Here is a 21159-nt window from a genome sequence, read left to right as displayed (position 1 = left end):
ATGATTGATTCATTTTTTTAAAGTTGTTTTTTTTTAACAATTTTCTGTGTTTGTGGGTCTGACTCTAGCTAGAGACAGTTGGGCATCCTCGCCAGGTTTTGCTGTCAATGGTAGTAATATTGAATGATCAGACCTGAAGCTAAATTTGGAAATGATAGGGTTCAAGGCAATGGGCAATGGGAGTCGACATTACAGAAGGTGGTAGTATCATGGGATAATTCCTATAGCATGCAGATCCATTTTGTGCATGTCGCCAGTGTAGTTAACCCACACACTTGAAATATCGTTAAACATCACAGATGCAATTAAAGGAGTATGCCCAAACTATTGAGGTGTTATAATTGGTTATTTATAATGCGCTTAATACCGAGAGGTTTCTAAGCGCAGACCCGGGATCGAACCTGTGTTGCTCCGCGTCGTCTTGCTTCCAAGCCGAGCAGGTTGCCCCTTAGCTCTCCTCCTGAGACTACAATTATTAGATATTAATAATAGTGTCCATTCATATATTACATACCACAAAATTATCTTGGTTTGCACAGACAAACCTGGCGTCCAGGATGGGGAAAATAAATGTTTATTCACATTCTTTTGCTTGACCCGTTTCCATAATGTGTATATATTGTCAGGTTCATTTATCATGTGAATTTCGTACTTGTCAAGGCATTGCTAGACAAATAATAATATACCCTTTCAATTACCAAACCTTTAAAATACTGATATGAAGTTGCATACCTGGGAAGATTGTGGCTTTAATTTTCACTTCCTAATTGGTAAACTATAAGTCCCAGAATGCAAGTTAATGCCAACCTGAAAAATCTAGTTAACCCACTGTACTTTCAGTGATTTAAGATCTGTATTAAAAGAACTTGAATAATAAACTCAGATATTGTTTATAATACATATGCTATTGGTTCCGAAACTGAATCTGCAATTTGTTGATGTTTAGTACACCGCACCGGATTCCCAGGAAACACCACTGGACATTTCCACATGGCTACACAACCAGCCCGATCCCCTGCATTTTCTGGGTGAAGGTCTGCCCTGAAGGCCAGGATCAAAGCTCGAGTGAACACCACTTGCAATTAACGGCCTGTACTTAAGCAATATCTGGAAACGTTGAGCTGGTGGCATAACTCGGGCTTGTTATCTATGAGTGACAGTTAACCATCTCATTAGGTCTTAACTCTGGGGTTTACTGTCAGTGGGAGGTTTATGCGCAAACCTCTCCATAAGGCAGATGCAGAGTGTGGTGAAAGCAAACTCGGTGGGCTCATGCGCCCACTCCTCTACAGCTGCCTGGACAGTGTGGGAGAGGCAGTGTCTTGGCAAAGATGAGGGAGGGGGGAATAGAGTGGACTGTAACCCAATGAGCGTTTTAGCATCGGAATTAGATAATTCCAGTGGTTGCTGAGGGTACGGCTGAAGGGGAGGGGTTGTGTGGGTGCTGCACAGGTTTTCAGGGAAAGAACAAGAAGTGCAGGACATTTGGAACTAATTCAGTTGTTATGCATGAGGCGTGTGTGTTGTGGAAGGGGTTTGAATATTGTGCAAGGGACGCAGAGGCTGTCAGAGGTATGTCACAGGTGTTGTCAGAGATATACCAAATGAGCCCCAGGCTGCCATCCGAATGAGCCCCAGGCTGCCAACCAAGCGTAGCATGGAGCCGTCAAAGTCCAGCACAGTGGAGGGCCCCCTGCTGCAGCTAAAGGCGTGCTCCACCTCTGAGAGCACACAGGACTTGGGGGCCGCTAGCAGTGCCTGTGGGGGCTGCAGGGCCTCCCATTATGCCAATGCTGATGGACTGCCCTGCACCACCCAAGCGAGCATGGGAGATCCGATTCCAGGCCTGGCTGTCACAACCAAATAAAGGGAGGCTTTTTTGTTGGCTGTAGCAGAAAAGCATGTGCAATACTTCGTTGTTTCAGCCCACGATTTTAATGTAATGATGTACTCTGCCTCTCAAATATAAGTGCACGGGAGCCCTGCTGAGACTGGGAAGGGGCAGAGCAGGGCACAGGGGGCAGAAGACATGAGGGAACAGCACCCTGCACCGAGGGCAGGAGACGTGAGGGAGCATCCTGCACCCAGGACAGGAGGCGACACAATTACCTGCTGCTGCACATCCACTCGCTTTCCTTAATGTCGGGGCGACACGACAACGCCAGCCCCCAATCAATCCTACTCAGTGCGCCAGCGCTACTTGGGGCCGGGGTCAGGGGGGAAAGTAATAGAGCAACAAATGTTGCTAATTGCCATTGCCCTGTCCTGCCTGCGGGCCGAGGCTGCAGCCTGCAGCAGTGTACTAATGTGTATCCTAGCACTAGTACTGCTAGAATACACGTCTGTTTCGTTTCGCAATTCATATCATAACATTATAAAAAATGAATGTTGCAGGTTGCTGGTGCGGAGCCCCTAGAGGCTGACTGACTTCAGGCTGCCGCCTGAGCTGCCTGACACAAAGACCAGCCCTGACCACGCCTCACCACCACCATTTCACGTTTTGAGCAGAGAGCACAAGAAAACAGTGCATATATATTATTTCATGTGCCTCTTCTATTCCCCCTCTTTTTCTTGCACCCCTTCCCATTGGTAGAAATAACCCACATTGGGGGCTTCAATGGCTGTATGAGTTGGAGATTATCCCTGGCCAGAAGTGGCAGATCATGGGAGACATTCATGGGGAACAATGTTGGTGGCACGCTTCAAAGACCACATGACTGCAACACGTGCTCAAAATACAATCAATAATATATCAGGGTCATTTTACTAGGCTGCTGGTGTGATGCTCTTTACTTGCTTTATGTGCAATGCAGATATTTTCTTAGGCCAGGTCTACAGGATCTGGGCGGACAAACACATAGAAACAGACCCACACACAAACACATTCACCCCACCATCAGCGGTCTCAAAGCTTCTACAGTGCAGGACTCCGTTCCGCCTCTGACCTGGAATAACCTCTGCAGCAGTAACATATTGTGTTGCTGCACTTGCGACCATGGCCTTCTTTCTCTGGGCAAAATGTTTTACATGATGGCAAAAGCTCATGCATGGAGGACTTCCCCCTCCCACCACCAGAGTAACTGAAAGCATGCCACCTTCCTCAGGCTCTGAAGAGTCTGTGGAAACTGAAACTAAGCTGATTGCCAGGACCAGCGGGACCCAGACAGCACTGCTAGACCAACCCAGTGCATACAGGCAAACTAGACTCTGCACGTGTTGATAGGTAGAGTGGGCCTTGCCTGGAGATTGGGATAATTTCTCCAACCAAAATATTTATTTTATTTATTTATTTGGATTTATAACGCGCCCAGCGGCCCGGAGGCATCGTGGCACTGTTACAGGATTTTCACTTAGTCACATAGTACAGATAATTCATAGGCAGTGGCACAGGTAAAAACAAGACAGTGTTGAAAGGTGTTCAGAGGTTACAGAGGAACGGTATTAGAAGCAGTAGATTTTGTCAAGTAGTCTAGTTGAATAGATTAGTTTTTAACACTTTCCTGAAGGTTGAGTGGGAGCGCATTCCAGGTTTTTGGCGCTAAAACTTCGAAACTGGTGCCGCCAGCTTTGGCTCTGTTGAAGGCTGGGACGGAGAGCAGGTGAGTGTATTTGTCACGTTTATATATCAGATATTCATGAATGCATACTCGAGACAGGTGACGAGGTGGGTGCTCAGTGATCAGAACAGCTCAACATAGAGGTGGCAATACTCGTCTCTGTGTCATTAATAACATTTGAGCATTAAGAAAATAGACATTGTAGTTATAAAGTGTAGAAAAAAGTAGAAAATAACAAAGAAACACATGTCAGAGGATTTAAGGCCATATTTAAGTGATTAGTGGTCACTGGTTTCATTGCCAGGCCTTCAGGTACTTGTGCATAGCTACGGTATGACTTTTTTCCTCTTGATCCTTCGCTGGCAAGTAAATAGAGCCATCAAGCGAGAGAAGGGATCTGGACCAGGCCTCTTCCGGATCTTATATGTTCCAATTGTCTGGATCGCTGCCTCAAGGCTGCTCTTTTTCTCATATTTCTGTATTTTCTGTTATGCTATTTTACTTCCACCACATAAAACTTGGAATTCATATAACCTATTGAAGACCCTGGTTTTCCCATCTCATGTTCTGGATGGAAAATGTATGGATTTGTTTCACAACAGAAGACCTGTGACTTTAACATTGTTTAGTGAGACTCGTTCATGTCCATTGTGTATTGTCATTACTCAGTTATTTTTGGAATACTTTCATGATTCAATCATATGACTCTGATTGGCCAATCATGGTGCTGCTTCCTGTAGTCCAGTCTCTATTGATGTTTTTGCCATATTAGGGTCACTTTATTTTCTGTATTGTCCTTTTATGTCAGCCCTAACCCGGCAATCGGCTGTCGCTGCAGGTGTCTGTCATGACCATGTTCTCATACACTTGGTGCAAGGTACCTTCCAGGACTTTGCTCCTCCTGCTTTTTATCTGTGAAGATGCAGCGGTTCAAGAACGCATCACTAGTTCCCAGCAGCTTCAATAAAAACAAAATAATGATTAAAATGCAATATAATTTAAACTTGAAAGAGCTGCATAAAATAGATAATTTGCCCAATCAAGCCGACACATTGTACACACGTCCCTAAACAGCAGGTGTCAATGATGCTCTTTAATCCCTAATCCAATTTAATGAAATACCCATGCAATGCACAAATAAGAAGACTGTTCACTCCTTCCACCAACCAAGCAACATAAACCATTTGTGGGATTTAAGGTGTTAGGAGATGTACACTGGGAGGGATGGACATAGAAGGAGATGTCCCAGGAAATGGGAGGACTTCAGCATTGCCTTTGTGTTAACACTCAACTGAAGATTGGTTTTAAATAGAATGTACAGTCATTGCAGGGATTGGAAGAATATATAGTTGTGTGCTGTAAGGCTGTGAGGTGACGTGTTTTATGTGTTTATTAAAGTACCAAGTTTGTGGTCTCTTCAGGACACTTTGTTAGAACTGCACATGCGATTAGTGATACCACATGGTGAGAAGTACTGGGTGCAATTCGGGATCAGTACCCATTGGTACTCTAGTGATAATCCATGGAGACTTTATGCTATCGCTTGAAAAGATGGGTCCCCTACAGTTTAGTGCAGAAATGATAAGCAAGTCTGGAATTCAGACAAAAAATAAATAAAAAATAAAAATAAAAGAACGAATATGGTGAAAATTGGGGCATTTGACGGCGTGCTGTGGTACTATAACTGGTTTTAGTTGATTTGAAGAAAAGAATAACACGTGGAATCAACCATTAGGTCACTACATTACCTCACTTCTGGCTCCCATCAGCTTTACCTGCGGTGCCTCCCACACAGATAACGCTGGACGGGTACAGCAGCCACCTCAGCGTATTCCACCTCTGGCCATTGGATCCGCCGGCTCTCTCCACTGTTCATACAGCGTGTGTGCTCTCAGGCTTTTTCAGGGTGAGTTTGGACACCACGTCAGGAGACCTCTACTTCTGCCCCCAGGAAGAGAGATGACCCATCTGTGAGGAGGTTCATGTGGCCAGCTGTGTGCCCTCCCCATAGACCTGGCATCAACATCTCAAAACCATCCACACATGCTCCTTCTGCGGAAGAATAAGACCCCCCACTGGATGACATTAGGAAGCTTGCAATGATGCTCTTGTTGTTTCCTGCTTCTTCGTGACTTTCAGAGTGAGAGCAGCTTGTGGAAGATGTGCTGCTGGGGCTGGAGCTCTCAGCCTGGCTCCCATCACTGCAAGATGACATGGAGTCACTAGCGGATGGCTCAGTGCTGTATTCTTCCTCTCTGCTGTTTATCTCCTCAATGCCATCAGTCAAGAACAGATCCACTGTCCAAGGAAGATCTATTAAATGCAGGACTTCAACAGCATGGCTCCTCTGCGTGGGATTGTGAGCCAAGAGCTTGCTAAACATTTTGAGGGCCTCAACAGTGAAGCGATTCCAGCGGGAAGGAATTGCGTCAATACCTCCAGTTATCCAATCAACAAATGCACTATAGTTGATATCTGAAAGTGCCGCCATCTCCCAAGGAAAGGTGCCAGTCAACACACAGAACAGAAGCACACCAAAGGCCCACACATCTAGACTAGCTTCTGCTTCCAGACAGCCTGTGTCGGGTTGGTAAAGCTCAGGAGACATGTACGAGATGGTTCCAGACCTTGCAGAGATGGCAGTCCCCTTCAGGCGAGTGAACCCAAAGTCAGTCACTTTGATGCAGTGACATTCCCTATCCATCAGGAGCACATTCTCTGGTTTAATGTCACAATGCACATATCCTTTCTTATGCATGAAATCCAAGGCACTGGATATCTGAACAGCACAGCGCTTCACTTTCTCCTCTGGAATTCCAACCTGAAAAGCATAAAACAGGACGTTTTAGGAATGCAACAAGCAAATGCCACATCCAGCTGTAATCTCCCGATCTCTTCCTGGAATGCTAAACACTTGTATCATTGGTAAACTAAACAATTCACTCAGAAACTGAGCATGGTGGGCCCCCTAAAACATGTTGTCTGGCAACAGTGCAAAGTGCCCTTTCAACTTCTGAACTGGATTTTTTAGGGAATTTTACCTCACAAAATATTTAAATTTATCTGTCAAACTGCACTAACCCACAAAAGTCTTCATAATGTAATCCTTTTAAAATGTCTGCTATGTCTTAATATACACCAAAAAGAAAATCAAACAGTGCTACGTTGGGGGGGGGGCAATATTTTCCATAATGGATGACAGGGCACTGACCCGCCACCCATCTGGAGGAAGAAGCAAAAGCTGGGAAACGTGGTTTCACTTCACTTTTTCAGTTCCACAGCATGAATGCCAAATAGGCCAAGCAAAGCTGCTGTGTCTTGCATCCCCAGCCTTGCATGGCCCATTGGGGATACAGCGAACTGCATGCCTGAATGTGGGTTGGGGTTGCTGTTGCACCTCCCTGTACTGTTATGTCTCTTTGGGCAGCGAGATGAGATGGAGGCACTATGCCTGCACCATACATTTCAGGAACCAGGATGCTCGCTGTAATTCCTGGTTCCTGTATGCGTGCATTGCTGGTGCCAGAGGTCTAGAGAGCATCTGAGGAGGCGGTAAGGCAAAAAAGCATTTTTGTATATGGGCTTGTGAGGGTGTGCATCTATGTATGCTTGTATATGAGGGGGTGTTTGTGCAAGCGTGCCTAGGAATGAGAATGCAGTGTGAATGGTGTATATGAATGGGTGTGCATATGTGAATAAAAATAGTGTGAATGGTCGGGGTGTGCAAGTGAATTATTGAATGACAGAAAAGATGTATGGGTTTGTGACTGCATTTATAAATGGATATGAATATATGTGTATGCATGAGGGGGGTGCATTGGTGCATTCTTAACGTGGCATGGCATGTTTTGCTGGGGCATGGCATTTTTACACGTGATCAGTTTTCTTACAGGGGAAACGGCATGTGTACTCCCAGCAAGGACACGTTTTCTGACTGAAGGCAACAGGTTTATGCTCTTAAGTGTGGTCACTGTCACATATTTGCAGAGTCAGCATGGACCCGTTTTCTTACAATATAATTACTGCCGTTATGTACAAAGAAAACATGAGTGTGGATGTATGTGGAAATACTAGCCTTTTTATTGGTGCTAAGGACAAAACCAACATGATCAGTGTTCTTACAAGGGAAAGGGCATTTATACTCCCAGCAAGGACACGTTTTCTGACTGAAGGCAACAGGTTTATGCTCTTAAGTGGGGTCATTGTCATATACTTGCAGACGCAGCATGGACCCGTTTTCTTATAATATAATTACTGCCGTTATGTACAAAGAAAACATGAGTGTGGATGTATGTGGAAATACTAGCATATGTTGGTGCAGCTATCATGGACATGAAGTTGCACTGTCAGAATGAAAATGTTTATTAACAATTATCCTGTGCACAGTTGGTGACTTGGGACCTGATGCATTGTTTTATGCTTTACCCGAGAAAACTGTAGCATTTAACCACATTTTTCACTGAAATTGAGAGGTAATTTTAGCCCATTAATTAACACATTGTCTGGTGGTAAGGGGCTTGGATAGTTCGGCGCTTGCTCCCTATGTTTGGTTCCTTGAGTACATTCATGGGAAACATGTATGCCTCTCCAGTGCAAAAATTCACCAGCCGGCACCGCGTGACACTCTCGATATAAAAATAAGTAATGGCTTATATAGCCATCATAGTTTCCTGGTTACACCGAGGCACATCGAGTTACTGATCCTCCCACTATCTTCACAAGTTTACTTTCCAAACTGAGCCTGAAGGATAGACAGGGTCGGACTGGCGCTTAGAATTGTCATGGACACCAATGAAAATGTGTTCCACAGTTGCAAATGGCAATTCGTTCCTTTTGTGGCAGACTGTTTGAATAGTACCAATGGGGTTTTTTTTGGGATAAAATGCAATGCAAATTGTGCAATTTAGGGAACATTTATTCAGCAGCAATGGTCAAAACTACCAGCCGCAGAGTGAAGTAACTCATCAAACTGGCCCACATTGGCCAAAGAAATTGCCCACTTTGATCCCAAAAACTGGCCCACACTAGCTTTTTGTGTTTTTGGTTCGGGCATTGCCGTATAGGCCAGATATTGTCACCCTCACCTAAGAATCTGGTAAAGGAGTTTTCAGGGTATAATGTATCATAGTCTGCACCCCATACATAAGCAATCCCAAAAATGATTGCATATTTTGCATATGTGAAAGAATGCGCACTGCTTAGCCATTATCTAGAGGAAAGCATCACTAGCTCATGATTGCGATTAGTTACAAAGAGAGAAGGTGGACAGTGTTATGGAGGCAGTGTTCGGAATGCCTATTGGGCAGGTAAGTGTGTACATACCTGATCCTCAATCAGGGAGAAGAGATCACCAACAGGTGACAGCTCCTGGGCGAAAACATAGTGCTCTGGTGTCTGAAAAGCAATTTCATAGCAGCCGATGATAGACGGGTGCGAGGAGAGGCGGAAGGCTGTGCAGTACTCCACCAAAAAGCCACTCAACGATGTACGGCTTTTCTTGAGGAGCTTCAGGGCCATGGACTGGTCTGCAAAGAAAGAGCGTGCAGGAGTTAATGGTTAATTAAGCAAAGTCTGCATTATATGTAACATGTGTATTTGACGCCTGCATCTGTTCTAAGATCCAGCAGTCACACCTAGAGAACAGGAAGTAGCTATTGGGCATGTGAGTCACTATGGCGTGGCAAACTATTTCCAGTTGAAGGCAAGAAAGTGGAGCTTGTTGCCCACTGGACCACCGGGTCGAGGTTTGACGTCTCTTGGGTGGTTTGATCTATGCCCATGTTTTTTTTAAAGACACAAGAATACTTATATGAATAAATATTAACTCTAGAACTCAAAATGACCGATTGACTGAGTGTGTCTACGTGGGGGTGAGGGTAGTATGAAATGAACCCCCCTGCACTTTGCGTTGTCGCACTTGCATGATCTAAATTACGCAAGGCCTAGTAAGAGCGTTTGTCTTGCCTTCCCTCCCTTGTCTTGTCGCGCCTTGAAACTCTTGTATACAGACGCGTTATAAATGTCATATTATATCAAATACTCTGCATTATTGCCATAAGGGCCAAAGGGGCACGTTTCAATCAGACTTTGGGTCAGTAGAGAGCTAATGCAATGGGGGGTCAAGCACAGGCCGTCTAATTCCCACGCTAGAGGGGTGGGAAGCCCGAAAATGCATCGATTCACAGAATAATGGAGCAAAGTCAATCCAGGTTTAAGTAGATAAAGAGTACTTTAGAGAGCAGGACTGAAAGGTGTGTGTTATGTGTTTTACTGAATACCCATTATCCTTAAGAGTAACGTGTGTATCGGCCACTGCATGACTTTACACTTAGATGCTTTGGTTGGTTCCTTACCAGTTCCCCTGTTTTGTGCCCTCAGCACAGAGCCATAGGCCCCAGCGCCAAGCGCCTCCAGAACCTCAAAGTAATCCTCCAGGACCACCTCCACCAGGTCCCTTGACATTTGGGAAACCTGATCCTGCAGGATAAGTTCAGTCTCTGTTGCGCTGGAATTCATGGTGCAGTTTTTCTCCTCACAATGAAATGCTGGAAAAAGGAGATATTGGTCAGCAAACATGCAGTAACTTAGACAAGCCGCAGACATGCAAATGGCCCATAGAAAACCTTTCCAAGACTCTTTCACTACACTTGGCTCATTCTGATGCCATACCCCGCAGACAGTGCTTGGCGACAATATAACATTCTCCGCTTGAGAGGAACTTCGGTGGCCATACATCTAACGAGAGGCTAATAAGATCACTGCAGAATTTCACTGGATGCAGTGTAACTACACAATCCCACTGACCCTCAGCATAACTTGAGAGCACGTCACACAAAGCCAAGAACCCACTCACAAAACAGCCCTGCCTCCTCCACGTGGGTGACTATGGAGTCCATTTTATAGATCCTTGTAATTTGACGGCAGAGACGGGAACATGCGCTCAAGCGTAGCCAGGCCTCCACCGCGAAATGACCATCATTTCCTCTGCGATACAATCTTTTGAAGGGCATGGTAGTTTGCACAACCTGCATGTGAGGCTTGGAGAACAGTCGCCATTTTACAGGTAGTGTTTCCGGGTCAGTGACATCACTTCTGTTAAACAGTGTCTTTCCCGCTGCCTGATAAACGGAGCGTGTTTACTTCATGATACAGCCCCATCCTCCAGTAAATAGATGGAGTAATGGCGCTGCTCAGCAGGTAAGCATTACTATATCTCCCCTGCAGAAGGAAGGCCGATAATCAGAACAGGCTTCCCACCCAAACCCCTGTGTGCAATGCATCTCACTGAGAATAGTCTGCTCTTCTTGCCCTTTTCCTACTAGTAGGCACCACGTGACAATAAGTGTGACTCTCAGTGAGACTATAAAGGGCATGAGCACCCCCGTCCCCCCGCCCCCAGACGGTGCCTGGCCTGTCATATGTGAAGGCCAACACTGGGCGCTCTTTTAAATCATATCACATGAACGAAAAGGTTTACATTGCGAGCAAATATTATAGAGGCGCCTCTTGCAGCCCCCGTTTCATCCGGGGCTTGTCGGCCTGTTGCTTTCAACTGCGCCACCTTTTCTATGCCAGGGGCAGCCGTTAAATCTAGCGACACACATTAACACTACTTGGATGTTAGGCGTATGGTAACGCTAGCAGTGTCACAGCATACTAAACAAGTGTGCGCTAAAATGACAGTGTATCCCTTACACACGGCGCGGCGATACCATATTTTGGACGACCCGTGTTTTTTTATGCGCTCAACCCGTTCGCAGATATTAGTCCAGTCAGTGTGCGTTAAAGTGTATAACGAACGCTGATAGTGAATCATTCGGTCCAATAAATAATCTAATTAATAATCTAATCTAATTACCTGGACTGCTCTGGCGAGCCCCGAGACCTTCAGTCAGCTCGTGCCAAAACTCCGAGCTCTCTCTATGGGGCGCAAGTTACGGGGTGTCCCCTCGCCCAGCTCTCGGGGTCTCCGATGTGAATCCGCGGTGGTCTCCTGTGCCCACTGCCCAGCAGTCCTGCACCCCCAGCTTCCAGCTGCAGAGAGGAAGGGTCCAACCGAGACAGCATCCACGCAGTGTGGGGTTCCCTGTCCAGAGAGCGGGGCTTTATGTGAGGATGGGGGCGGGCCCCGGTGCATTCTGGGTCACACCTGCTGGAGGTGCTGCCATAACAATGGGGCGGTGGCCCCGGCAGATCTGAGGCGCCACCTGTACCCGGGTGCTGCGGCGGGAAAAGTACCCCAAAGTAAAAGAAACGTAAAGTTTGTGTTCTGTACTGAGATTCTTATCCAGTCACATACATGAGTCATACGTGAGTCCAACTAACCCTCTATAACGCTGCAAATTGAAATCAATAATCATTCTTATTATTTCATCTCATGAACACTCAGTCACCCGTCTCTATAGATAATAGGATGTCATGTGATATGTATATTATATATACGCCACTTTGGAACGAAACCTAATTTTAACACATGGGCAATCGTTAAATTCCACAGACTCCATCCGACTCAGTAGCGTCACAGTGGCCGAACCCCCATAATGGCCATATATCGCGCTTTCCCGCTCTGCAAAAGGCAGGGAGGGAACAACCACAGTGCCACCGCCGTGGGCATGAGGGGTGCCAAGGATTATGAGGAAACACGCAGGCATGCTGCCCGCAGCTTCCGAGGCGTCCTTTCTCCTGGCGAAGAGGCATTCGCACCCAGGACCCTCTTACAGGCTAGGACTGGCCTATAGGTCAATGCCGGAAGTGGAGGGCAAGCCTCTTAGGGTGGGCCGGGTTTTGGGGCAAAGTTGGCCAACCTGATGAGTTACTGCACTCGTCAGCGAGTAGTTTTGACCAGTGTTAAATACACAATTTACAACACCATTTACCAAAAGCGCCCCCACCCCCTACTAACAGAACAGTCTGTCACAAGAGGCGGCTGTGGGCCACTTTCTCATTGGTGCCCGGGCCTAGCCCAGTCCCACCCAGGATTGCGTCAGGAATACAGAGGATCCGGCGTGGGGGCGCACACACAGCTAGAGAGGACCCTGTTCCCCACCCTCGGCAAAATAACACCTGCGTCTTTTCTGCACATCAACAGTAATGCGGGTCACGCCCTTCCCTGCAGTTTCTCTCGAAATCCACAACTTACTAAAGGCATCTTTGACGGCACTGCAACAATATCATCAAAATGATACATTTATTTTTCCTTAAATGTGTAATGTGTGAGAACGTTTATTTTGGGCTAACTGCACAGAAATCCCAGATTCACTTGAAGCGCAAAAGGTTGCTTTCATGTGAGAGGCCATAACTTACAAATACACGCTAGCCTGGCTCACTGGCCCCTGGCCTGACAGACTACAGATCAAATAACAATCACCAAAACAATTAATTAAATAATTACACAATTCATCACTTCCTGCCCCTTATTCCATCGCCTTCCCCTTAATTCCTCTCAAAAATAATTCCCCTTTCTCATCCTATTTTCCAAGGCCACGCCCCTCCTTCAATATCTTGTCCCCCTCTTTGTACCCCCCAGGCTAGCCAGCTTGTGCAAACAGCGCCCCCGCCTCCTTTACCGTGCTACTACCCCTTTTTGCCTCCCCACCCATCTTCCAAAGGGCCATATCACTGGCAACCACTTGCCCCTTGCCAACCTCCCCCGTCATGCTCCTCTCAACACCATTCTCCCTCCAACCTACTCTATGGTCACACAGCCAGGCGGTCATGCCACATCAGCAACAACGTGAACCAGTTAACATAAGCATTGCCCAACACTAAATTTTGATAACCACGCTGTTCTCTGACAGACATCCCTCCACCTCAGACCTCCACCCCCTCGCCCCCTCTGTACCAACTCTGACAACAGAAATCCCCCCAAAAAACACCCACATAAAACATATTGTAAACATGTCTCTTTCCCACGGCGACCAGCATATGCCCTCAAGAACCTAGCACAGCATCCTTAACAGGCCCACTGATACTGGTCTCTTCACCGTCATCCCCCCTCCCCTTTTCCCTTGCTCATCCTTCCACCATCTTACCTGCTATTTCCCCCCCCACCCAGGCTGAAAGCCCCAGAACCACTTTCCATAAAAACCAATGCCCGCCAGCTTCCGTGCAATCGTTGCCCTGCACCAACCCCTACCCACACAGCTCAATATATTATAGACAATTCTCAAGAATGTGCTAATTTCCCTTACCTTTTGAGACCCCCAGCAACTTTGCTGGATTTCTAGGATTGTAATTTTTACATGGAAAGAGTGTGAGCCTTTTTTCCCACTCTTTCATGTATTTTGATGTGTGTTTTACTTTTGTGTTCTTTGGATATGGAGTTTGACTATTCTGCTTATGTCCGTGATGTCTGTAAAGCTTTGCTCGCAGGTTTATGGCTCTGATGCTGCTAAACAGTGAACGGGATCACATGGATACCAGCCGAGAGGCTGCACAGCGTTTTACAGACCTGTTAAACTCACGGATCTAGTTGGGGTGTTAGGGGTTGCTGCGTAATAGGAGGCTGGTCGTTCCTTCATGGAGCCACTGCTGCGCAATAGGAGGCTGTCCGTTCTTTTACGAAACCATCTTAATGTCAATGAGCTTGCACTGCACGCACGTAATACCAGAGGACAAATACAGCGAAATATTAACTGTTTCTTGGCATAGTGTGGTTTCTCATGTCTTTCATCCACAACACAATGCACTTCTTGGCTCATCGTTCTTTTCTAGTGTCTTTCTTTCACAGATGTACTCGAATGAGACAAAAGGTTAGCTGGAGCACGGTAAGCGTGTGGCCAGCTGGAAAACTTGCAAATAACGCTAAGCACGGGCTGCTAGTTGGGTGGGGCTTTTACAGGCACAGGAATGCTCCACAGCCCTTATTGTTTCCTTGAGTGGCAGGCTCTGGTTCCATCTTGATAGTCTTCCTGCAGCAAATCCAGCGGCCATCTTGGTGTGGTGTCTGTGTACTGGACTTGTCCATGTGTTCTGAGATCTGGTTCATGACAAGAAGGTAAGAAGAATGGTGTATGCAAGGCGGGCCATGGAGCATCCTGCAGCCAAGAGATACAATATCATCCTTACCGGGAGCCGGAGAGAAGCCAGCATGCAGGAGCAGAGCCTTGAGAGAGAATGCAGAGAGGCTGGGGCCACACAAAGTGTGAAACTGGCAGTGAATGTACGCCACGTAAGTGCAAAGGAGCATGGAAATGCTACAGCAAGCCAGCGAGTCTTCCAGAACACAGTGGGAACCACAGGGTGTTTTGGAAACTGCGCTGTAGACAATTAGAACATTGGGTAGTGACAAAAGTGAAACAGCAGGAAGATTGTTTATATAAATAAAAGGTGCAGAAATTGTTTTAACATTGTGAGATTGCGGAAACCAAAGTAAAAATGAGGATTGTTTATCAAGTAGATACACCAAGCCAAGAAGAAGGGTATATGATACTTGAATAGTGAAAATGAACTCGAAGGCATTTCAAGGTGCAAAGAGAAGTCCTCACAGGTGAGTTCACGAGGCACCTGAGAGTGCAAAGAGAAGTCCTTGCAGGAGAGTACACCAGGCATTTGAGAGTGCATAAAGTTTCCTGGCAGGGGAGTATACCAGGCAAAGTGCAAACCAGCAAGGTGTTTCAAGCAGAAACAGCGTTTGTGTTAAAAGGAGGAACTTGTGTTACAAGAAAGAACTTTCGTTGCAGGAGAACGTACAAAAGTGAATTCTGTTAAACTAACAAGATTCTTGTGGGCCAAGGATGGGATAAAGAAATGTTCATCTCAGAGACATTTGTGATACCTGTGAAGAATCCAAGAGAAGGAAGTCACCCTCTGGAATTAAGGTCTCTTCCATTTTGGAGAACATTTACGTTCTAGCCAATCTACTTTTAGTTAATACCATGTTATACACATTTTCCTTGTCACTTAGTTGTTTTGTTTTAGTGTGAGGGTCAGGATAGAATGGTTTGGACACAAGGAAGGCTTTTTGATTTATTACATCCTAACAAAAAGCCTTTGTTTTTAGGTGGGGGAAACTCCTCTTTAGAATAGGGTCATAGGCATTTCCCAAGCCTTTTTATTTGAATATGTCTATAACTAAAAACATAACATCTTTGTGTCTGGCTGTCATTTCTGACCCCTCACAATAGCCATCAGAATTCATCTCTCTGTTTGGCTCCCCTTGCAAAGCTACCAACCTCTGTCTCTTTCCTGGTGGTTAACAGTTTCATTCATATGATTTCAGTCAATCCGTTGTCAGGACTTGAGATCCGCACAGACAAGGAATACCTCCGTCCCTAAGTACCAGTCAGAAAGATATAATGAACTTGCTGACCGGCTATTGGGGCCACAGGTGACTGGAACAGGAGCACCAGGGCCCCACGTGGCTGCAAAGAAAACAGGTGATGTACTGGGTTAGACAGGCAACAACAAGGACTGGATATACAATAGGATGGAGTAAGAAAACAACACCTACCAATGGCCCTCGTGAAAGTGTATACCTGAGGGAGTAGATCGTGTTGTTCCCTCTGTATGGTGGTGGCCCAGTTCCCCCTGCGTGGGTGTATGGATGTAGGAAGGAGCCAGAGGTCAACCAGCCCCTAAAAACTCTCAGGGTGTCACCACTTGAACTTGAAACTATAGATAAGGCTGGAGTAGCTGTGAGTATTCTGTGAAGAGGGCAGGGATACCAGAAGGTCCACAAAACAGCTTGCACGTTTTGTAGACCATCCGAGATAACACGTGGTAATGGGAAAAAACATTCTCAAATCAGTTAACGTTGCTGGGGTCTGCATTCCGTATGAGCGAGTGCACTGAAGACAAATGGAGCATGCAGAGACAGTCCATAGCAGATGACCGAGGTCGGGTAATCCGGGAGCCTTGATGCACCGTAGCCAGAGGGTAAAGAGGAAGCAGTCCAGGAAGCGTGAGCAAATGTTCGTTGATCCAAGAAAGAAGATTCCAGAACGCCACTCGCCAGTAAAGCACACAGCTGAGAAGCGACGAGCGCCCAGCAGGACGTTCTTTTTATGCGGTTGGTAGGGAACCACGTAGCGCAGGCAGGGCTGCATCGTTGCGGCAGGTAGCACGTAGGCGGGACTGCAGCACGTGACTCCGGAAACGCTACAGCAACAGCCAGCGCATCCTTAGTTGCCAAGCGTTCCTACCCTGAGAATGCAGCATACTGATCCTCTGGCGTAACGGGTATGCGTTGTGTGTAATAAGCCTTGTGCAGGGAGCATCAGCATACTGTGTGTGCCTGGAAGGAGTATGCCTAGGGGAGGATAGGACATGGGACATGGAAGGAGAAGTCATGTGGGGCGTGACAGAGCCCCCCTCAAAGGTCCACGACCATGTGGGCAAAGTGGCTGAGCCCGATGGAAACGAGAAACCAAGGCTGGGGCATGCACATTCTCAGCCAGTTCCCATAACCTCTCCTGATGCCCAAAACCCACCTTATCCAGCAAGTAATAAAGGCAACCTCTGACGAGATGAGACCCTAGGATCTCATTGACCTTGTACTCATCAGGGGCATCCCTAAGCACAGGAGCAGGTGGCAGGATAACATGGGTGGTGGAGGGACATGGCTTCAAAAGGGAGGTGTGGAACACCGGGGGCGAGCAGGTTCATTACCTTTGCCACTCTGTAAGGGCCAATGAAACGGGGAAGGAGTTTCTTGCAACCGTGAATGTGAAGGTGTCTGGTAGACAGGAAGCAAATTTGAGTGGGCACCACAGGGGTATTAAACTTTATGGTGCTCTTAAAGGTCTCTGATGAGATGAGTCTCTTTTTAGAAGTTAGATCCTATGTACCGGAGCTGGCTGAAAAAGGTCTGGAGACACCCAAACCCAAAAAAACAGTAAGAGCAAAAGATTAGGTAAAATACCCAATCATACAGCCGCTCTCTGGAATCCCAAACCTGGTTTTGTGATAGTTGCAATTTGCTGTGTGCAATTCCTGTGAACCATTCAAGGAAAAATTCAAAGTTGTAATGGTTTTTCAATGTTGTTTTTATCCATCAAACCAAAGTTTTTTTAATGAAAAAAGTAACAAGTAGTCACTAATAATGTTCTTAGTGAGGAAGAGTTTGCCACAAGTCACTATATCCGTAGACTTATATTGTGCCAATGCATTTCGGAATACAACAATTCCTTCATCAGGGCAAGTCTGATCCATAATATTTACAATGTAATTGTGCCAGTCATATCATGGTTAACATCCATATATAATCAATCCCATATTCAAAAGGACATAAGTATGTCAATATAAACATGAACAGTCATCATCCAAACAGTTGAGTAAAATGTGAAAGAAAACACATATGAACACGGCAACGTAGTGTGCAGAATCAGTAGGCAGGTTGGAAATAAAAGAAACAAATCAGGATGTCATATAACTAAAAAGGAGGGAATTGGGTCCATTACTTGGTGTTGGTGAATAATGGCGAATTCTGTGTTTCAGAAACGGGACTGCTACACCGCGCTCGGCGAGCAGTTGCTGTGAATAAGAAGGTATGTATAAAGGGCCTATCCAAAGTGTGGCTAATCGCCTCAAGTAAAAGCAAACGTGGATAGTAGCTTACCGTTTGTATAGAATGGAGCGGAGCAGTTTTCTCCGCGTCTGCCGAAAGCAGACTGTCCTCGTTGCAGCGGCGCGTTGCCGAGCAACCTGGTTTTATAGGACACATGATCGCGGTTTCAGGAGGAGGGCGCGAGCCACGGTCCGTGTCTGTAAACAAGCCAATGGGCTTGAGTATGATGAAAATAACTAATTCTAGGACCTCATGGGTTAGTTATAGGTAAAGTCATCGCATAAAAATCAAAAAGGATAGAAAATCCGTCGCCCATGGACATAGAAAAAAATACTAAAAGTAAATAATCGAATACTAGAAGTAAATGATCGAAATGACTCAAATGGATGGCAGCAATGGCTGTTTCATGAACACCAATCATGAGGCTATGTTATAACTAATGTGTGCCTTAATGCGATTATATAATAAATAGATCCTAGGGAACAAACCTTGTGGCTGTATCATGCACTATTAGTGTGTGCCTTAATGCCGCTAGTGGTGTCGTCCAGGCAGACGGCACCTTGGGTCCTGGATGAAGCTCCAGGATGCGCAGCATGCAGGTCACTACATGGGGAACAATTTCTATTCATATAAATGTATCAAATTAAATCAATTCCAAGTGACCATCAACATTCAGGTCATGTGTGTAATGGTGTCAATCCAAACAAAAAGATGCAACATACAATTAGAGAAAACAGTGAAAATTGATCTCCTCATTTAGTCCATTGGGTACCAAACTGCCAAGTTTGTCAATTCAGTATGTCTCTCTGCGATTCAAACGTTGGCATAAATCCTCATGAGGGCTATTCTTGGTTAGAACTTCCAAAATCACAAATCTTATTTGTGACACATTATGTCCATTGGCCGTCCAATGACGTGCCACGGCTAAATTGGTGTTCGCATTGCGAATACAGGATCGGTGTTCACCCCACCTCAACTTGGCTGTTCGGGTTGACTGTCCCACATAGAATTTCCCACAAGGGCATTTAATGCCATAGATGATATTACTGCTGTCACATGTGCCAAAAGTCTTAAGCATAATCTTCTGCCCTGTCCTTGGATGGTTAATGGAGTTCCCTTTCATAACAAAGTTACAGTTGACACAATGTAAACAAGGAAAAGTCCCAGTTCGCTGTGTCGTAAGTTCCTTTGTCTGCACCAGTTCGTCTCTTAGGTTCCTACTGCGTTGGTATGCAAAGACTGGTTTTTCACTAAATAAATCTTGTACTCGGATGTCATTCTTGAAGATCTCCCAGTGTTTCATAATGGTTTTCTTGATTTTGTTACTTTGTGTAGAAAACTTGGACACATATACCGGTGACTTCAATTCTCTCTTATTCTTGGGATTCTGTCCTGATAATAGAGTCGAGACGCGGAAACATGTTTTTCAATAGTGTGCATCCACCCATGTTTTTCCTGTCAGAGGTTGGGGAACCAGTGATACCGTGGAAAAGATGGATCAAATCATTCGACTACTAGGGTCATGTGTGGTCAAAATTGCAGTGTGGAGAACCGGAAATCATTGTTACTACACTGTGTAGGCCCGGCCGGGCAAGACAAGTTTGAATATTTACCAGAACTACCTCCTGATGAAGATGTTAGTTTAAATGAATATGAACGCTCAGTAAAGAAAATGAGCAAACACTATGAAAAAAAGTTAAGTACAATTTTAGAACGCTACAAGTTCGGGAAGAGAGTGCAAGAGGAGGGTGAAAGCGTGGAGCAATACATAACCAGTCTTAGGAAGTTAGCTAAGACATGCAATTTTAATACACAGTTGGATGAAAGACTAAGGGATCAATTCATGTTAGAGTGTAGGAGCAGTAAAGTACGAGAAAGGTTATGGGCAGAAGACAACCCAACTTTAGACACTGTCTTACGTGTAGCCAAGGAAGTTGAACACACTGAGAAATCTGTCAAGGAATTAGAAAACAGATAACACACAGTTGAAATAAAGCATGACATCCCTAAAGATAACATCACAATGTCCAATGGTAATAAAAACAGCAAATCCATAGCTCATGTGGCAGAAATTGCAAGCAGGAAAAGCAAGCCAGAGAGGTTTTGCAGACCAAACTGGAGTGAAGACAGGAGAAATAAAAGACAAGTAGACAAGACAAGACGACAAGTAATAGTGTGAGAAGGAAGAGTCCACGCAGGCGAAGGAATGAATCTAAGAGAATGAACACGGGCAGGTGTTTTAGATGCGATGGCACAGGTCATTGGGCAGATAACCCGGCGTGTTCTGCTCTCAAAATCATTTGCGGAAAATGCAAGGGCAAAGGTCACGATGCCCGATGTTGTAGGATGCAAAATACGTCTACGAATTGGATAGGGAGCGATAACTACAGTGATGATGATGGAGAAGAATGTGTATTTGTCATAACGAGTGAAGAAAATGAAGAGGAGATGGAAAGTCCCATGGCCACAGTGTGTGTTGATGGGATAAACATGCACATGATGATTGATTCTGGAGCTAAATATTCTCTCATACCACAGAATCTGTGGAACAGGCAGAAACATGAATATTTACATGAGCCAGACTTCAGACCCAGAGCCTATGGGGGAGTTAAAATAGATGTCATTGGGTGGTTCTGGGGCTTGCTCAAAGTTCAAAGAGAGGAAAGTGAATGGACAAATATACATTACCAAAGCAGGAAGAACGCCTTTGTTGAGTTGGACTCATCAGAGCAAACTCAAAGTGAAATTAGATGCTGCATCCAGTGAATCTGTGTTTTCGATTGAAAATGGCACAGTGAAATCCAGAGAGGCCAGAAAGATCACAAATAATGATGAAGTAATAAAAGGTGTTTTCAGAAATGAAATTGGGTGTCTTCGTGGATTTGCCCATGAAATCAAGATGAAACCAGATCATACTCCTGTGGCGCAAAAGTTGCGAAACATTCCACTTTCCATGAGAGAAGAGGTTAAGCTGGAGATTAAGATGCTAGAAGACCAGGGAATCATTGAAAGAATACATGCCAGTGAGTGGGTTTCGCCATTAGTCTTCCTCAGAAAAAAATCTGGAAAGCTGAGAATATGTGCGGACATGAGAGA

At 45.5% G+C, this 21159-nt stretch overlaps 1 protein-coding gene across 1 annotated transcript; it reads right to left on the bottom strand.

Annotated features, from left to right (window-relative positions):
• Positions 1–5481: 5481 nt before the first annotated feature.
• On the bottom strand, positions 5482–10073 carry LOC138579977 (serine/threonine-protein kinase SBK1-like). The gene is made up of 3 exons (XM_069650203.1): positions 9911–10073; positions 8880–9082; positions 5482–6378 (listed from the first exon to the last, which is right to left on the bottom strand). The coding sequence occupies exons 1-3, from the start codon at positions 10071–10073 to the stop codon at positions 5482–5484; spliced, it is 1263 nt and encodes a 420-aa protein (XP_069506304.1).
• Positions 10074–21159: the final 11086 nt, after the last annotated feature.

The sequence above is a fragment of the Ambystoma mexicanum genome, chromosome 3p (assembly GCF_040938575.1).
Source record: "Ambystoma mexicanum isolate Mex_15411 chromosome 3p, UKY_AmexF1_1, whole genome shotgun sequence".
NCBI classification, from domain to species: Eukaryota; Metazoa; Chordata; class Amphibia; order Caudata; family Ambystomatidae; genus Ambystoma; species Ambystoma mexicanum.
Note: the sequence above shows the minus strand (reverse complement) of the source record. Positions and strands in the feature narration are given on the sequence as shown.

What these genes read in the sequence shown, in the direction of transcription:
- LOC138579977 (XM_069650203.1), bottom strand. Translation starts at nt 10,073, where the DNA reads ATGAATTCCAGCGCAACAGAGACTGAACTTATCCTGCAGGATCAGGTT. An exon ending in GGCACAAAACAGGGGAACTG is followed by an intron (nt 9,083 to 9,910) that starts GTAAGGAACCAA and finishes CTTTCTTTGCAG; the next exon opens with ACCAGTCCATGGCCCTGAAG. An exon ending in TCTCCCTGATTGAGGATCAG is followed by an intron (nt 6,379 to 8,879) that starts GTATGTACACAC and finishes TATGCTTTTCAG; the next exon opens with GTTGGAATTCCAGAGGAGAA.